The sequence below is a fragment of the Acyrthosiphon pisum genome, chromosome A1, assembly GCF_005508785.2.
Source record: "Acyrthosiphon pisum isolate AL4f chromosome A1, pea_aphid_22Mar2018_4r6ur, whole genome shotgun sequence".
Taxonomy (NCBI): Eukaryota; Metazoa; Arthropoda; class Insecta; order Hemiptera; family Aphididae; genus Acyrthosiphon; species Acyrthosiphon pisum.
This window is the reverse complement of record NC_042494.1, coordinates 108,776,815-108,796,813: the sequence shown is the minus strand read 5'-3', so window position 1 is coordinate 108,796,813 and position 19,999 is coordinate 108,776,815. Positions and strand designations below refer to the sequence as shown.

Genomic DNA, 19,999 nt, shown 5'->3' with positions numbered 1-19,999 from the left:
CCCCCCCCCCGAAATGTTAAAAATTATTTTAATGGTCTATGATAGTAGCTCAAAAAGTCTTAAATTGTATTTAAAATATTTAAAAATGTACAATATGTATTAACACTTTTCAGCTATCTATTTGTGCTAGTACGTATTTAATGTGTAAAAGTGTAAAAGTTGATCAGCACCTCCCGAAAAAAAATCCTGGCTACGCCACTGGGTGAGACTAGAATCCCGTAGGTGGCAGAGTGCTGCCTATACACACTTATCTTTAACACATCCCTGCGATTTGCGTCCATGGGCCACTAATGGCGTCTTCTCCACTAATGCATGCATATAGCGTATATATATGTTTAATGGTGAATATAGGGTTTTTAAAAGGTCACGCCAAAAAATATATACCCATCCATAGACGATAGACCGTTGTGAAATTTAAAAATCTAAAGATCTGAAGTATAAAAATTTAACGGTCCTTTCTTTTCTTTTTTTATTAAAATTAAGCCATTGGCTGACATTTGATTTAAATTTTGTTTACATAATTACATGTGTGTTACAATATTTACTGAAGTGCTACTAAAAATTATATTACTAAAACGTTCCTATCATAATAATATTATACGATGATAATTTTCTGAACTACGTAGCTATATCATATAAATACAGTGGCGTAAATAGTGCTTGGAATTTGGGGGGGGGGGGGCTGAAGTTCAGGTCTATACTTAAAACTCTTATGATGCTTTTAAATTATAGTAGTGAAATCATTAGTTTTTGGGGGGCTATAGAAACTCTTAGGGAGGCTTAAGCCCCCCCCCAGTCCCCTCCTATTTGCGCCTATGTATAAAAATGAACTCTATACTCCGGCCCACGAGAGAAGTAACTCGTGTCCCGACCAAATCGCGTCCGAATCCGCGCATCTCCACGTATTTGACATACAGCGAAAGGCACTAAGTGGGGGAATTCCGCCAGTCAGCATGCGCGAAACGGGTTACTTCTCTCGAGGGCCGGAGTATAATATTGTTTTCGTTTACCTATTAACATAATAATTAATATTATTTTTTTTTTTTTATTTAAGTTAAAGGTTCTAGAGGGTATTCTTACATAAATACAAAAACTAATTAAATATTAAGGGGCAACTATATTAGACTTATACAATTTCCCTCACACATTTTATATTGACGTTAAAAAACAAAAGTTTCAAGAATTAGGCATAATAGAGTAGTTCACAACCACTCAATACCTACACATATTATATTTATTCTATATTATACACTAAATAGATAGCAAGAAAAAATGATTTAATATAACTGTAGTCCAGAATCGAATAACACTTTACGTATTGTCTGGTTCACATTTAAATTGTACGGCCTGAATATAATATCGTAAATTCATAATATTATATTGACACAAATACACAATGTTGTTGTATGGTATAAAAATAAAATATTGTATAATATATAAAATGATATACTAATATACTATTTTATATAATAATAATAACATTATAACATTATTATTATTATTATCCTATCCCATATTATCCTACGCCGCCGGTGACGCATCGCACATTGGTTAATCAACGGCACGCGGTGGCGCTGCGGAATTTCTAAAAATAAACAACAAGTGCCAATTTATTATTTGCATGTCACGCGCTGTTGATGCGCGGTTCCAACGTAAACGCAAAACGCTAAAAAGAGTCGCCGTGTCGTGTAGTATATATTATATACGCGAACATAGGCAAGCTTCGGTACTATACATTATCAAAAATAATCTTAGTTTAAACCTGAACACGGATATAATATTTGACAAAAGAGAACGAATACCAAATATCAAACTATCAACCATGCACAGACAATCAAAGCAGTCCACATACTTTTACTATACGATATACCTACGATTTGTTCACAATTTACAATATAATTTATTATTACATTATTTCATAAGACATTAAATAAAGTAACTCTTTCAAGATTCGTAGAAAAATAATTACACTGGCTACTGCAAGAACAAAATTATGATTTTAGTTTTATAGCTTTATATTGTATAATTTAACTGCATAATTATATATATAATATTACATTATAAAGAAATATCGAAAAAAATATGTAATTATATATATATTATATATATTTAAGTTTTGTGTGACAAATGTATTGTAGTTTTTTAATAATTATTGTTTTAACTAATCAGTTGATAACAATTGCTTTTCTTGATTATACAACAAATACATTTTTATACAACTTATATTTAACATGGATTAGTATTTGAAATTGGGAGCTCGTGGTGTGGGGGGGGGGGGGGGGACACGAACATGTTCATGGGCCAATTATCTTTTTGGAGAATAAGTAAAAAAAATACGCGCCACCCGGACACCGCATAGCACTAATTGCATAATATACTATGTAAAATATACATAATATATATTTATATATATCAAAGTACCCATACGCGATAGCGTTGGTGAAACTAAAGAGAACTCTAGTTTAATTTTAAAACCCCCGAATCTAGGCAGCAGGGGTTAATGTTAAAAATTAGAATGTTTTATTCTTACCTAATACCAACTACTATTTTATAAATATTAATAAAAATATTATGAAAATCTACTACAATAATAATTTTATGAGTACAATGAATTTTACATAAGTCTTTATAATAATAGACAGCAAAAATCCTATTTTACAAACAGGAAACGATGCTTTTATGAACTAAAAATGTCTCTAAATAATTATAACGAGTAAATCATTGATAAACATGATGTTAGTCGATTTTTTTATAGTTCTCAAAAGAGATGTAAGTATCTCATATTTTTACTAAAAATGAAAATTATATTGAATTTTTAAATTGTATTCCTTATAAAAATTGTCTTTGTATTAAATTATTTATACTTAGACGCTTTTAATATAAAAATTAACAAATCATCATAAGTTGTACTGGTATAATATCTTAATGATTGTACTTGTCTTGAAGACACAGGTTTTTTTTAATTTAGTTCGAATCAATCGCATATCAACAAATTATCCATATCGAAACATTTTCTGTTTTTATAATAGTATTATAAAAGTATTTATTATAGTATTATAATAGTATTTTATTATAGTATTTATAGGTCCCTTTTCCGTTTTAATTGCATCTGAAGGTGTTTTAATGATTAAAAACCGTTCCAGATGAGAGAAACTACTACTTGCCCATCAGCAAGTCTTCAAAACTGTTTGAATTGCGAATGTAATCAATTTATTTTGACAGAATAAGTACTCAAATTATACATATACATATTATATAAAACCTAAGGTTACCTAATAAAAATAAGTTTTTTTGTTTAGTCTTATAGTTTAGTTAATATTTATGGTTTTAAGAATTCTTAGGTTTTCGGTTCTTGGGGTTTTAAATACATTTTAATTTTGAATATTTTTTAGTGCCTCATATTTACTGACTTAAAAATTGTAATTTATATTTCCCAACATCGTGGATATAATTTCGATGAAACGGTTTTACTCTCAAGCATATTTTAACAATTGTGCGATGTGTATGAACGTATACGGAGACGATGACGAATTTTAAGGCTGTTGCCATATTAGAATCGAATACGCAACAATATTATAATTTATAATACGTACTTAGTGTCCAATAGTGTACATTGCATACACTAACAATGTGCACAGTATTATATATTATATGGGTATATACTGTATGAAATATACACTAAAATATATTTTAAAGCAAACAGTGAAAAAATATGATATGATATAATATATCTATTATCTATTCTCAAATATTAAATGATTTTTAATGATAAGTTTTTATTAAGTAATATTTATCATTGATCACCCAAAATATACTGATCGGCCATAAAATTCCACGCAGGGATATATAATAAAATATATTACATTTTAAAATACTTCTTTAATAGATTTTGGGTAGGGAAAGAGAAATAATCATTGCAGTTTTACAATTGCACGTTTTTCTTTTATAGCGCATATAAGGTTAGTAAAACTTTCCCAAAAGTTTATTGGGTTTAATTCAAAATATGATATAGAAACATGTTAAAAGTTTTTATTTATAACAGAACTAAGCAAGTTCTTTAAAATATATACATAGGAATGTATGTATTATAGTGGTTTTATTCTATATTTATCATAATAACTATAATATTTGATAGAGCCGATATCAACTTTCCATTTCTAAATTGTAGTCAGTAAATTAAATATAATGTTAATTAAAACTATTCTGAAAAAGTTAATCTGCAATAACACAAGTGTAAATCTACGTACCGAATACTTAATTCATGTAACATGGACAACTTAAATACAATATAATTTATTGAGAATATTTTTTTATTTCAATAGATTATCAATCAATTCAATCATTCAATACTTTTATAATTATTAAGTAGTAAATATTTAATTATATAATATATAAATAAATTATAATAACAAACTTTTTAGTTGTGTATAAACTAAATGTCTAATTGCAAGAAAGTAAAACTAAGATAATGTGCAATGTGCATAATATAATAAATGTTAAGAAGAGGTCTTGAGTAAGGTCACTGCTACGTGGTTTGGCACATGACGCGTGAATGAAATCGGCGACACGAGTTTTTATTTATATATATTTATTTAAAAAAAAACTATTTTCTGAGAAAAAGAAACTAAAACAACGGATTTCAAATCTCGTCAATCTCGATTTAAAATTATGAAAGGAAGTAAAAGTACTTACATTGAAAATTACGTAGTAAAATACGATATTAATCGTCATACTAGTTGTTAAAATAAATTATTTGTAACACGGTGTGAATTATTAAGTGTCCGATCTTAACTAGTTAAAATCGGACACTTAATAAGTGAGCTCGCTATGAGATAATGAGAATTTATAAAAGCTTACAAACATAATAAATTAAATATAGATAATTTATACAAATTTAGTTAAAACAAAATCATCAAAAACAACGCTAAAATTAATAAATAATAATTATTAACTTAAATTTTAAGTTTATATTGAAATAAGATAATGTTATTTATGTTACGTTTATTTTTGTATGCCAATTTATTATGCAGCTACCGGAAGAGGATATTTTTGTTACAATATTATGTAATCTACCTAATCATATTGTTATGATTTTATTTATTTATTTGTATATTTTGTGACACAAATTCATAATTATAGTGTACAGTTACTTTAACTGTTAATGCTTTTATGTTTCGCATACGTAAACGGTCATATAAAGATGAACATCGCTATGCGAACTGTGAAACATGGTTGAAATCAACGTTCCATTATTAGTTCTTACCAACCGTGACTTGAATTTATAATCCGATCATAACTAATAATACCTAGAATTTCGGCTTCTATCAAAATCACAATACATTAAATTTATCACACTTTAGTTAATAATTTTGTAAAATATTTATATTGTATATTTATACACAAGTTTAATAAATACATTTAAAAAAAAAAACGAAACGTATTAATATAATTGTGATTATTGACTTTTGTGCAATTTATTAACTGCTTTTAAAAATACTATCATTAGGGTTCTTCGTTATTTCAGTTATTGGTAGTATATTATATTGAATGTCACGCAACGTAACAAAATATTCGATTTTTTAAATGGATATAAGATTTCCACACATACAAATAACCAAAAAATATTAAAACATTAGGTGTATTATGAACGGTTCGATATTTTAATAAAATATTGGAGTAATATTCTTAAGAATAATTAAAACAATAACTACGGTCTGTCGGCTCATATATTTCTTTTTTATATCTTATTAGTCTTTATATAGGTAGTATATGCCTAATCTGGATATATTTAGTCAAATAGGACATAATTCTTAATTAAAAAAGTTACTCCGTTAATCTATAAAATCCATCAAAATTAAAAAATATTTAAAGAATAAGTTTTAAAAATAAATTAAATAATTGTTTTTACACACAAGGTTGATACATTATTGCCGTGGAATACAAAAAATTATTTTCATTTGAATAATAATAATTTTTTTTTAAATTTTGATTGCAATAAAATATTAATCAACTCGAAAAACTACTGACTGGCGTTTACAAATGTAACATACCTCTGTGAAAACAAGAACATTTCATTATATATCCCATCATTGGTCGTTTTGGGGGTAGTTCGAGTGTTAGGTAACATGAATAAATTAGCTACAACTCGATCTAAAGCAGCCTTATATTTCATAAATAAAAAACGGGCAGTTGTTTGTATTTTGTTCAAAGTTGACCTTTGTAAATCGTCTAGCGGTATACTGTCAAAAGCTCATAAAAAAAACAAATTAACCAGCGATGAAACGGCAGCGACTACACGACGGGTCACGTCACACGAAGTTTAAAAACCTAACTACCGTTGCCGTGGATATACGATTTGAGGGGGCCCCATGGCATAGTGGAGAGTGCACGACATAACATTACTTTTTCCTGTGTGTAATAATTCATTTCCGCCTTACCTTAAAATCCAATCAGGGTAGCCAACTCAATAACGTCTACTGTGTAATAATTATAGGCGGGAAAGATAAATTTACTGATTTATCTAATATAGTAGGATTGATTCAGTAAATTACTTTGAAATAAAGCATTTAAATAGTTAATTACAGATGCAGGATTAGTAAATGATTTTTAAATGGTTTTCATAAAATAATTATAATTTAAATTTGAAATAACAATAATAATAATATATTGCTTGAAATATATCGAAAAAATATTTAAAAATATATAGGTAAATCGTCAATCTTTTCAAAATAGTAAATTAAAATGTCACTAATTTACGGAAAAAGGAATTCAATTACCAAAGTATATCAGTGATAATTTTTTTGATGGCATAATCAGCCATTTAGTTAGGTAGGTTATTACAATGGTTTTAATAGGTTTTGATGTGTTTTAATACGATTTTGACAAACATTTTAATATCTTCATTGTCCTTACTGGTTGGTGTATTGTCATCACTTAAATGGCAATACATAATATATACTATTTTTTTAATGATAATGAGTCAACTATTAGATATAATACGAAATAGTGTTAAGTAAACACGATTTGTAGGCTGTTAGATGAATAACTTCATTACTATTATTAGGTTACTATTATTATTTAGACTATAAAGAAGTTAGAGTAAATCCAAGAGTAACGAACCTTGACAAAGAAACAAATTCATACACCGGAGTATGAATGATCACTGATTAATAAATCAAACGCAATATTGTATTAACCCAGGATTTAAACTTTTAACAACGGAGCAACTTGAACTAAAATGTATATGGGGTGATAAAATTACGTATAGAGATACGATTTTTCGGTACCTAGATAGAAAGTAAGAAAATGTATCTAAAATAAAATATACAGTATATAATACTTGTTTCAGATTCTAATATACAATGTGTTTTTTTTTGTGTTTCATCACGTTTTGGATCAGAGAAAATGTTTCAATCTTTAAATTTGAGGGTGGCTTCTGGTAGAAAAATATGTCAGAGCTGGCTGGTTTTGTCAGAGACTTTGGGTCAAGAATTAAATGTACAAAATAATCGGGAAAAACTGAACAAAAAAAATACGCAACACCAATTTTGTTTGTGCATTAATAAATAACTGTAGATACTTGAAATGTTCACCAAAAATATTTTTTTATTTTATTGATATACTTAAAATAATTTTCAAAAAAGTTTGCTCATTTTGGGATATTTGTAGACACTTGAATATTTAGTTTTTTTCGGTTTACATATATAAATGGTTTTTTTTTTAATTTAACAAATTTGAAAAAGTGATAGGTAGGTTTCTTTCAAGTTTTTCTTACCACAACTAAAACATATCGAAATTCTCACAATTAAGTGTTCGAAATTGAAATGTTAACAAAAATGAATGTGAAAAACTTACGTATTTAATTATTTTTTTGTAATTTTTTTGTAAAACTGTTTGCCATTACATATATTATTATTAATTTCTATACATAATAAGTTTAAAAATATTTTAAGCTAATTTAAAATTATTATTACTATGAATCTATTACTACTGATATATGGCACGTCAATATTGACTTATAACTTAATAACAATATTAATATATAAAGTTATTATTATAATATAATATAATGTTGTCGATTAAATTCATTCAACCTAAGTACTGTATTACTACTGAAAGTAGGTAATATAAATAAATTATAAAATATGCTTGGATATAGTTTCCGTTATCTGTTCAGATGCTCCTTTCATTGCATACACATTTAACATATTTGTTACAGTGACTCCTCTATAACTAGGTTGTAGGTATACTTGAAACCTACATTATATAGCAGAGCGACTTTTCCAGATTTTAAATACAAAGAAACCTCTAAATAGCGGACACCTCCAAATAACAGGAATTTCTTTAGGAACAAACTACAAACTTTCTACAAACTGAACCCTCTGAATAGCGGTCACAATTTTAGTGAATGATATTTTTCAGTATTTAGAGGTCTTGCTGTAATAATCCATGTTTATTCTATACAGGTAATTCTTAAATATGTTTACATTATCCCTGTATTTGCTTTTTTTTAACTGTATTTTGCTGGAACTTTTACAGATTAAATATTGAGTCATGTTTACTAGCATATTTTATCAGCAAAAATATTAACAAGAATGGAACTTATTATTGCTTTTTGTTAAAGGTTATTTTATATTTTTAAACATTTCTTACAATAATTAGGTATAGAATTAGGACCAGTAAAATATATAAGGACTACAAATTCTAGTATCAATATTATGTAATAGGTGTGATGAAGGTAAAGTAAATAAAATATAATATAATGACATTTTTCAAAAAGTACAATTTGAAATGTCTTTTCATGATTTATTTCCAGTTTCCCTCATCATAGTTTAAACATATTGTCAGTTATATTATTTTTAAAGTGTCGGTCAACACTTATAGTAAAAAAGTGGGAATTACCTACTTCCAAAAATTTTAGAACATCAAATGCCAACTTATGTATTTGTTATTTAGATACCAATTATTTACTCATTATAATCATTTAGAGAATAACACATATAACTATTAAAAACAACAATATTTTTATGTAGTACAACATTTTATATTTTAAGAGTAGTGAGGAATGAATAATGATTATAGGTTTTTTTATATTATTTGTCATTTATCAGGTTTTGGATCAGAAAATGTTTTTCTATCTTCAACTATGATGGTAGTTGATGGTAACAAATCTAGTTAATCTGGTTGATCTAGTTAGGAGTAGGGCCATAGGAGGACAGTCAAAGGAAAAAAATCCCAGTACTTTTCTTAATAATTGGGAAAACTAAATACATTATAAATATTATATTGTGTGAACTAATTAGGCATTTTGCATCATTAATAAATATCTACACTATTTTATTTTATCATAGATTTAATAATATTATGATTTATTAAGGATTCCGTGATATATTTAATAGTGTCTAATTACTTTAACAATGAATTAAAAAGGGAATAGGGAAAAGTATTTTAATGGCTTCAATTAGATAAAATAACATGATACTAGGCAGATAAATAATAAAATACCAAAAATAAAACATAAATAATAGGTACTGAATTCTTACACAATATTTTGAAATATAAATGTTATTTTGTTTTTATAAAATATTTATAATAATTATGCATATAAACTTCATTTAGGATAGATGTATCCTGAAATGTTTATACACCACATAATATACTATCATAAATTGGAAAATTAACTAGGTTAGTATTAAATTAAGAATGTTTTAAACATATTCCTGAAAAAGACTTACAAATAATAAAATATATGACATCCCAGTTATTAAAAATATTGAATCTAATCTTTTGTTTAGTTTTAAAATAATCTAAAACTTGGCAAAGGGTATGACAATGTAAAAGTTTTTTAATTCAAAAAAATCACCAGATTCAACAACAAATTGCAGTTTTTCAATGATGATATTGATTTTATTAAATTATTATTTTATATTCTTAGTGTACTAAATTTGTTTAAAATTAATTTCTAGTTTGGTAAAAATTGTCATAATAAATCAGTAAATATGCTAATTGATAAGTTTGATATAAATATATTTTTGAATATTTTGCTGATAAAACTTTCAATATGATGCAAAAATATTAAAATCATTAATTTGAGTCCAACAGATTAAGAAAATTAAATTTATAACTCCAATTTACATTTTTATGTATATTTATTTTTATTCCTAACACAATTATTAAATTAAAACCAAACAAAACAATAATAATGCAGCAACTGTTTTTATTCTCGATTCTATTGACGAGGAATTTAAATTTTAGTTCTATTAATTAATATTTTGATGATATTATCCAAATGTATTTTATTGTATTCCTGCTCTTTGTTTCATTTATGTTATGAACAATTTGTACATACCATTCATAAATTGGTTAGAATATCTATTTTGTTGCTGTTGGAAAAGCAATGATGAACCAATATTAGAAGTGACGGTAACACAAGTAGTTGTTCCACTTGAAGTTTGATTTAGTTGGGGTGAATTATTTAATAAAATTATAAAAATAAATTATGAAATACTATTTATACAAAAAGTAAGCATATAATTATTTTTTTGATAATATTTTTTTATGACAGAAAAAATTGTTGTGACCTATACAGTGGCGTAATTTGGTCATGTTTGTGGGGGGGGGGGGGGGGGAGGATTGAAACATTTACTAACATTTATATACAAACATTATGTAACAGAATCATATAATATTATTTGTGTATACTTAATTTATACCTGATTCAGAGATCGTATGTGTTTGAGCCATTGGACTATCTAAAAACAAGATTCCTTTCTGGATTAATTCATCTCGATTTGCTCGTACTGAGATCTTCCTTTCCAAATCTATTAAATAAATACATTTAAAAATAAAAAACAAATAAATAATATTAATTTAATGTTGTTGATTTGAAAATTAAAAATTTACTTCTAGATGTTGTTTCAAATTTTTCCGATTTCTTTTTTCGTTTCCATTTCCATGGTTTGAAAAGTTTACCTAATGCAGAGAACTTGCTTGGTTGTTTTCGATCTAATTGTAATGGACTGGTACGTGTTCCTGATCCTAAGCTATTAGTTCGAAGTGCTGTACCATTTTGCTTCTTGGCTAAAAATGTAATAACAATTATAATATAATAATATATGCAATCATATGAAAATATAAACTATAGTACAATAATAATTATATTTACAGTCGTGCAACTAAAAATATATTATTAAAATGTACAAGTTTATACTATAGTAAATGCATTCAGTTTTTCATTCCCCCAATTAACTACATGTTTAAGAAAATAATAGACAAAGATAATACTAATTTTACTTGTAAAGAATTTTATAGACCTTTTTACATATTATAATTATATTTAAATATGAAGAATTTGAGTACCTACCTGAAAAAATGATTTATATTTAACACAAATTAAAAATGAAATTCTTGATTTATTTGTAATATATAACAATTTTTATATAACAATTATTTTACAATTCTATAGTACGTCTCTATTTCTTTTTAAAGTAAATAAACCTTATATATCATCAAATTATTAAGGTATAAATTTAAAATAAAAATACAAAATAATATTCAAGTAGGTATTATATTACACATCTGTGTATATATATATATTTTTTTTTTATAAAATAATTTCTATATTACTATGCTAATTTATAGAAATGTAATAACTTATTTGTAATAGTAATATTATGTAGGTTTATATAGAAGTTAACGAGGAAGTTAACTTAATTTTTATCATCATAGATATTTCAAACTTCAATAACGTTATTAAAATTCTTGTAAAAAGCATATAAATATGTATTATAATAGAATACCTACCTATGTCCTATCGCTTATTTTAAAATGTAATGCCTTACAAGATCACATAATATAACAATAGAATGACCAAATTATTTTTTTTTCACAATAATTTACCGTTACAATAGTATAAGAAAAATATCTAAAGATATTTGGGGAATGTGTAAATCATGAATCATGATGTGTATATAGGTAATATCAACCTAGCTATAGCGTATAGGTCATCAACATTAAAATAAAATAATCTTCATTAGATATTAGATATAAATTATAAAATAATATAAATAAATAGATACTAATATTATATAAAAATAATTAATTATTAGTTTATTACTTTTAAATTAATGTTGTTTATAGCATATTATATAATTAATGTACAATGTGCTATAAACCATCAATTTCTTAATATGTTTTTTAACTATATATCTAGTTTTGCAATATAAAAACAATATTTATGCAATGATAATAAACAGTATACACTTTGATAACTTTACAAATAATTATACAAGATGATTTGCCAAGTATGCTCACCCAGTCAACCCCTATTCTTCTTTAATAATGTAGTTATTCAAGATATGATTTTTGGAATATTTAAATATACTAAAAACTAAAAAGGATTAAATACATATTTTTAAATTCTTGAAATTGGTTGTAATACTTAACGAGTGTCCTATGAAGAAACGAAATGTTGTTTTCAATTGACTATTCCCCTCTTTTTAAACATTAAATTATTGAGCAGATCATTTTTAATAATATTGACATATCAAAAACAAAATTTTAACAAGCCATTTTTGAGTTATTACTAATTTAACTTTGTGTACTGACGATAATTATAGGTCCGTGATACTGAGTTTGGAAGATATGGAGGGCCTATGCTAATTTTTAAATTGTAGTAATTCATACTAATCTTCCAATACCTATTTATAATTTTAAAAATGTCCAAGTATAAGACTTAAATACTAGATCCAATATTAATCTATTTTAAATTTTTTTGGATAAATCCATTTTTAAGGACTTTTATCTTTAATATATAATTGTATTATTATAATAACTGAAAAACTACTGGTTCAAAATGTGAATTAGGTACATCAAAATGTCCATAAAATTACACGCTAAATAAATTACAGCGAAAAAGGCAGTTTTTGTTTAAAAACAGAAGTTTATATCAGCAACAGTACACTCATTAAGTAGTACACAACATCTCAAGAATTTGAAAATATGGTCTTTAAATACCTAAGTATCTATACTTAAAAATTCCAAAAATCAGAATTTAAATAAATTCATTATCAAATGAAAGATTGACAGGGAGCTTGGTGAATCACCTTAAATATGTAGGTATTATTATTAAAATAATAATCATAAACTAAATTATTCATTTTAAAATAAGCTAAGTTCCAATATTTAGGCCTAAAGGGTAGTCTAGAGTGAATAATGTTACAAACAAATCTATTAGTGAAATTAAATTAGTTTTATCCTATTTTTACCTACTAACAACTTTTACCTAAGTTGGTTTAAATAACACTTACTAACAAAAATATTTGCACAATTAAATTGAAAAACTTAAAATATTTGAACTCTATCTGAGAATTTTAGGATTCAATAACATATCTACATATCTCATAATTAAATACAAAAATTTTAAACTTTATACATGCATCACACATATCTTATACATTATACATAATATATTGTATTAACTATAGAAATAACTCGGAAATAACACAATTAACAACCTCACTTTGGCCTAGCTAGCTCGGCAGCTCGCCCACAATATTGACATTGCTAACGTTTAAAATTTTTTTACATTTTACCATATTGTATATTTTAAATTGTATATCTAAATATAGATAAAATTATAATAAATTATATTTAAAGAAGATAAAAAAAATTATAATAGATCATACAGTTTACAACTACAAGGTGAATAATAACTACCTATAAGTACTAAGCCTCGGACCAAACTTTTTGATATGGGAATAAAAAGATAGGTAGACAGTTTTAATGAAAATATAGGTATGTTTAATACTCTTTATGTACAACGTTATCATATATGAAAGTAGGTATATGAGTCATAATGTCTTAATGTTGTCAATGTAACATAATATTATAATTTTAATAATAATTTTATGTTAGATAACTTTTCATGATTACTATTATATTAAAACAAAATCAAAATAGCAATATACCTATATTTTAAGAGTTCAAAAGCTATTCAAATTTTAAGTGGATAGAATTGTGCAACATTTACACTTCACTGTAAATAAATAAATTGATGTCAATTTGTTGACCATGAATTAATCATCCAATGAAGCTTATAACATAAGCATCAATATTATAACTTAAATGTTTATTGGTATAAAAATGTATGGGCTGATAAGATAACTATTCTCTAATGTATAATTTAAATTTCAATCCCAATGAAAAAAACAATAGGTAAACAATAACTTGAAGAATTCAAATACAATTTTACATAAATATTTCAAATCTAAAAAAAACTTATAATAGGTAGTTATTTTTTTAGTATAATTGAAGTACCAACTAGATACCAACTTGTATTTTTAAACAGGCTTCTAAATTGACGAGACTCGTGATTTTAATTTTCTAACAATTATTGAATAAGTTCTTGGTTAATAGGCAGGTAGTTTATTAATTACTTGTTATTTTGAGTAGGTAAGTACAAAATAATGTTGATTATCAGTAATTCAGTTTTTTTAAGGAAAAATTAATGTGCTGAAAGGAAAAAGATTTTTACTTTTAAATAAAATATTAAATACCTAGGTGAACATCGATAAAATAAGCCATCCATTATAACATAGGAACCTACTAAATTTAAGTTACCGTAAACTGATGAATATACACTACAAGATTCTAAAGAATAGATCAAAGTACATTTTATAAACTTGCTCACCAATAATAAACTTGCCAGTAGTTGGTGATGTGGGCGTAGTAGCTGTACCACTAGTGTGCAAGAAATCCGTTAATGACAAGGAAGACGCAATTATTTGTCTTTTCTCCTCGAAGTTTAAATAGTCCATACTATTACTCCGAGGTTGTTGCTGTAGTTGTTGATGGTCCTGCAAATTGTTCTGTTGACCATTGGAATCGATCTTATCTGATGAGGGTGCAGGTGGTTTCTCACCATTTGCGGGCAGACACCCGCTGGACAAACGTACCGACATATCACTTTACCGACACATACTAACTAAAATTTCACAACCTCACTAATATTTGTTTTACAAATTTCATCGGTCTAGGTACAGAAACAAAATAAATACATATAACACAACTAGATACCTATGGTAGGTAAAAAAACAGAAAGAGCAATATATCATATAATAATTAATACTATTTAACGAATTAACAAAACACTGGGGAAGCACTTTTGTTGCGGTGGACCTGGCGAACGAGTCCGCCTAATAGATCAGGATGGCACCAAGTTCCATTGGCGTTCTCCGACAATGACATCCACGGCGGCCAGTATTTGATGTCTGGCGATGCCGTTTTCGGTTCTCGTGGGCATCATAGACGTACGGTGACCGACGACATTCAATTAACGGAAAACGATTTAATATTATAAACGTACGTACACCGATCGGAATTCGGGAACGCTCGAACGACCGTTGCGCGCGCGCGTCCAGTCGAGTGTTGCTGTCACGGAAAACCACCGCGGTTTGGCACACGGAAACACTAATCGGACTAATTTAATTTATTTATTACTATTATTATTATTACTATTATTATTATTATTATTATTATTATTATTATTACTATTATTATTATTATTATTATTATTATTGTTGTTGTGCGGCGGCGGAAAATCAACGGGTTGATCGGTGGGAGGGAAGGTGTATTGGAATTTCGGAATTTTCCATAGATAAAGAGATTAAAACGATATTGCTGAGAGAGGTTTGTTGCGGACGAGAGGTGGGAGTGAAAATAGAAGGTGGGTACACAGTGCTGACGTTTGCACGAAATCTCCAAACGTTTTTTACCGTTGATATAATATTCTGCATTCGTTCCGGTGTGTGCCTAGATTGGGTTATTTTTATTCGGTCCCGCCAATACGCCTTGAACAAGACTGGACCACAAAATGACAATCCCTCGTAAGTCGTATGCCGTCTGGGTCTGGCCATAGCATATTAATAAGTATCAACTATAAATGTATACTTTATATTATTACTATTATAGAACATGGGCAGTCCTGTAAAGTATTTAAGTAAAAGTATTTCAGTAAAAGTATTGAATAACTTTTTAAATACTTTCAGCATGAAGTATTTTTAATGGTATTTTAAATACTTTTTTTGTATTAAATACTTTTTGGTATTGAATACTTTGGTTTTTTATATCGAACATTTTATTTTTATTCGAAATAATTGGTTGGAAAAATATTATTGTCAACTACAATAATAGAATAATAGTTTTATTTAATATTCTGTATTTCTGTGTTAGCCGAAGCCCGAAGGTTTGTGAAAACCAGATTTCTAAAAAATGTTATTGAATAACAAAATTCCCTTTAAAACTATCAGATACCTAACTATTAGATTACCTACTACCTATGTGTTTATATTACGATAATTAGAAACCCACTTTAAAAACCAAAAGTATTTGAAGAGTATTCCAAATATTTTTTCAAAGTATTTGAGTATTTAGTATTTACTCAAGTACTTTTTAAAAGTATTCTTTGCAGGACTGAACATGGGTCACTGAGCAATGTATAGAAACTAATAAATTAAACTAAGTATTAGCCTATTATATTTAAATGGAAACTTAACTAGAACGTGTCAAAATGTCAAATGCTGAACAAATTAAATAAATTAATAAAACAATATATAATAATATAATATACCCATTACCCAGTTGTTAACACCAGTGTATTCATTAAAAAAAATTCCGGTATTCATTCAAAGTATCCAAACCAAAATATTTTTTTTCTCTGACAATTGTCGATTATAATAAGAGTATAATCACAGTAATTTTATAATATAAATATGTTAATAATAATAATATCACAATCAAAACTCACCAAGCTCAGTGACACTCACGAGGTGGATCAAAAATATTATACCGGTATTAGTATTAAAAAATATGTCAAGCATTTCGAACCAGCATCATATCAAATTTCTATACTTAATACTGGTATTTTTTAAGGTGATATTTATATAGGATTAAACGAAAGAATTTATACGAATTTATAACGAATGTGTTAGTTATAATATGTGACATTGTGACATGTATTTTTGACATTATTGCTGGATACATCATACTTGATCCAGTTAATAATATAATTTTTTGGAAACACGAGTGAATGGGGAGGGGTCCGGACCCCCTCCCCATTCACTCGTGTTTCGTACATGTTAAATGTTGTGTTTTTACATGATTAAGAAAAACAAATTTTATCATACGATACGAAGGATTTTGTAAAAAATGTTGAAGCTTCAATCATCAACATTTTCAATTAATATCGTGATTTTTTTTATCAGTTTGGTACCGAAAATGGTTGAAAAATATCGAGTTCATTTTTTAATTAAAATATTTTGGAGTTTTGTTGTACATTGCCAATATCTACAGCCACTTAATAGTTATCTAAGATCAACTATGAATGAGGTAATGTATTTTAGGAAATATTTTTTATAAAATGTATGTTATAAAATAACTATACCTATTAGATTCTGAGCAGAGCAATGAAGCTAGTGGTTTTACAATGGTGTTTATTTTTTTTTACTAGAAGGAGTGCTTCGATTCCAATATATAGTACCTTATCTTTTAGCAAATTGGATCAAGATGGTTCTTTAAGGAGGTCATTTTTTGATTTTCTCAATAGTTATTTAATGCTATGTAAATTTATTATTTAATAATTAAAAACTCAAAAATTTCAAATCGTCTTATCCATATGGTATATTTATTTAGTAAAGGGTAATTTGGTGGTGTAGGGGGTTTTGTCCCCCGCAGTTCTGTTTTCTAAAAATTATCTGGACCCTTCCCATGACAAATTCCTAAATACGCCACTGTATGTTGCACTTGAGTCCGAGAGAAATAACAAATATTGTACTAACATCCTCTTGTTCTAAATCATTGTCTTATATAGTTATATTACGCATTTACGCTTTATGCTAAATAGTAGCTAACGGCTAGTTAAACAGAATTATAGTTTTTTTTGCACCGGTCAACCTTAAGCAGTAGGTAATACTACTAATACTAATGGAAAGCAGCGGCCACCAAGATTTTAAATTTCTATCGGCCCATTTGTCAAACAATGTTGTACTTTATTTATTATTTTATTTATACTACAGTCAAAAAAGTCAAAACGACATAATATATTGATTTTTTAAATATTTAACTGGGTGTACATTAATTCATAATTGTTTCTCATAATATTTACAATTTACAAATATATTTACAATTCAGTATTTCAATGCAGGGGTGGATAGGCCCATAGGGAAAAAGGGATTTTCCCTGTGGGCCCCCGTCTATGTTTATGTTGAGGGGCCCACTCGGGTCTACACATTGGTTTTTTGCAAAATAAAATATTCACCAAATAGGAATAGTTTAAATTTAAAACTATTCATTTTTTGTATATAAATTATTATTACTTACTGTTATTTTTAACAATATAATAATAAAACGATAAGTCAAGAATTGGCTTACGGATCTTTAACATAGTATTTTAAATTTTTATCGTTAATCGAAGATCGAAATATCCTCATATGTTTCCCTAATCGCCCCTCCCAATATTGTGTTTTTGTAAATTTTTTTTGGCCGACATTTAGTACAGAATTTGTACGAAATTATACGACCTTACGCGAAATTTTTCAAAAATCCCTCACAACCGAAAAAAAGCATTTTCCTCATATGCCGTTTTCCCAATAAAGTTGTAATTTTGTTTAACTAAAGATACGTTTTCGCACTGAACATTTTATTTATGGGTAAAGATGTTAGATTGAATATCTAATGCAAGCGAAGCGACCAAATTTTTTTTCAGTTGGGGGGCCCCTTTAAATATTTCCCTGTAACATAAATATTACCTATCCACCCCTGTTTCAATGTATTAAGTTTGGTAGGTAGTAGGTACCTGGTAGGTACTTATGCCGGACTCCATGAAAAATGTATTAATTAAGTGGTTCGATAAAATATACCTAATGTACCTAATGTAATCATGGGGCACTAAATTATGTTTAAGGGACTATTAGCTTAATATTGATTCGTTTAATGTTTAGCGTTTGTTCATGTAACCGTGCAGTAATTATTCAACTACAGCTAAGACTATTATTTTATTTCTCACTTATCTACAATGCACATAATAAAGCTTAGAAGTATTAAAAATTGAAAATTATAAGTTTAGACATAGATCATAGTCGTATGAAATGTTCATCTATTTCATCTTACACCCGTGTGTCATGGCCATGACCGATTAGTATAACCATCTAGAAATTCGTTGGTCCATACCGGTATAAATTTCCCCTTAAAATGAATACCGGTATAAAGTAAAGAAATTTTTTCGCAATACCGGTTTAAAATATTTGTTATACCGGTGTAATATTTCTGACCCACCTCGCGAGCTGGGTCAAAACAGCTGTAGGTACTGGTATAAATGTTTGATCCCTCCTCATTTCTTAAGAAGACGTGATACCCGCATATGTTGTCCCGTCTTACAAGTGCATAACATAACAAATTATACGCAAAGCAGAACACGTGTAGCTCCGTTAGTTTAAAAATTAGAGTAAATTGACCTCTTATAAAATCTAAAGGTAAGATTATTATCTAGACAACCTCATGAGCTTTTTATTATATTTAAATTTTTAAGCGAGTTATAAGTACTTTAAAATGCAAAAACAATTTACAATTCATTTTAATTTTTTTTAATTTAGTTATTATCTATTCATATAAAAATTCAAAATGTATACAACACGTAAACACGTTATCTGTTATTAGTTTTAACTAATCAAGTGATAACTAAAATGAAATATGGAGGCCGGAGGGGATATTATTGGTAATTATTATTTTGTACCTAAAAATTTCTTGATATACCTAGGTACCGGTATAAACTAAAAGATACCGGTGTAATTATTTTTGTATACCGGAATAAATGAACGAATTTCTAGCATTTTTAACGTTTATAAGTTTAACATAGATATACATTAATTATAAGTAGGTACTTATCTATGTAGTTTGTACATTGTACAATTTACATATATTTTAATACACAATAAATTATATTTTT

The 19,999-nt window shown here is 27.0% G+C and overlaps 1 protein-coding gene across 3 annotated transcripts in view; it reads right to left on the bottom strand.

Annotated features, from left to right (window-relative positions):
• LOC100166462 (phosphatase and actin regulator 4-B) overlaps positions 1-15,575 on the bottom strand; it is a 25,225-nt gene extending 9,650 nt beyond the window's left edge. For all 3 annotated transcript variants that reach the window (XM_008185835.3, XM_008185837.3, XM_008185838.3), the window contains exons 1-4: positions 14,690-15,575; positions 10,903-11,079; positions 10,713-10,820; positions 10,349-10,474 (exon numbers count right to left, since the gene is read on the bottom strand). In XM_008185835.3, the coding sequence (XP_008184057.1) occupies positions 10,349-10,474; positions 10,713-10,820; positions 10,903-11,079; positions 14,690-14,960 (682 nt within the window). In that variant the 5' untranslated portion in view covers positions 14,961-15,575. The remainder of the gene's footprint in view (positions 1-10,348; positions 10,475-10,712; positions 10,821-10,902; positions 11,080-14,689) is intronic.
• Between the last annotated feature and the right edge of the window lie 4,424 nt (positions 15,576-19,999).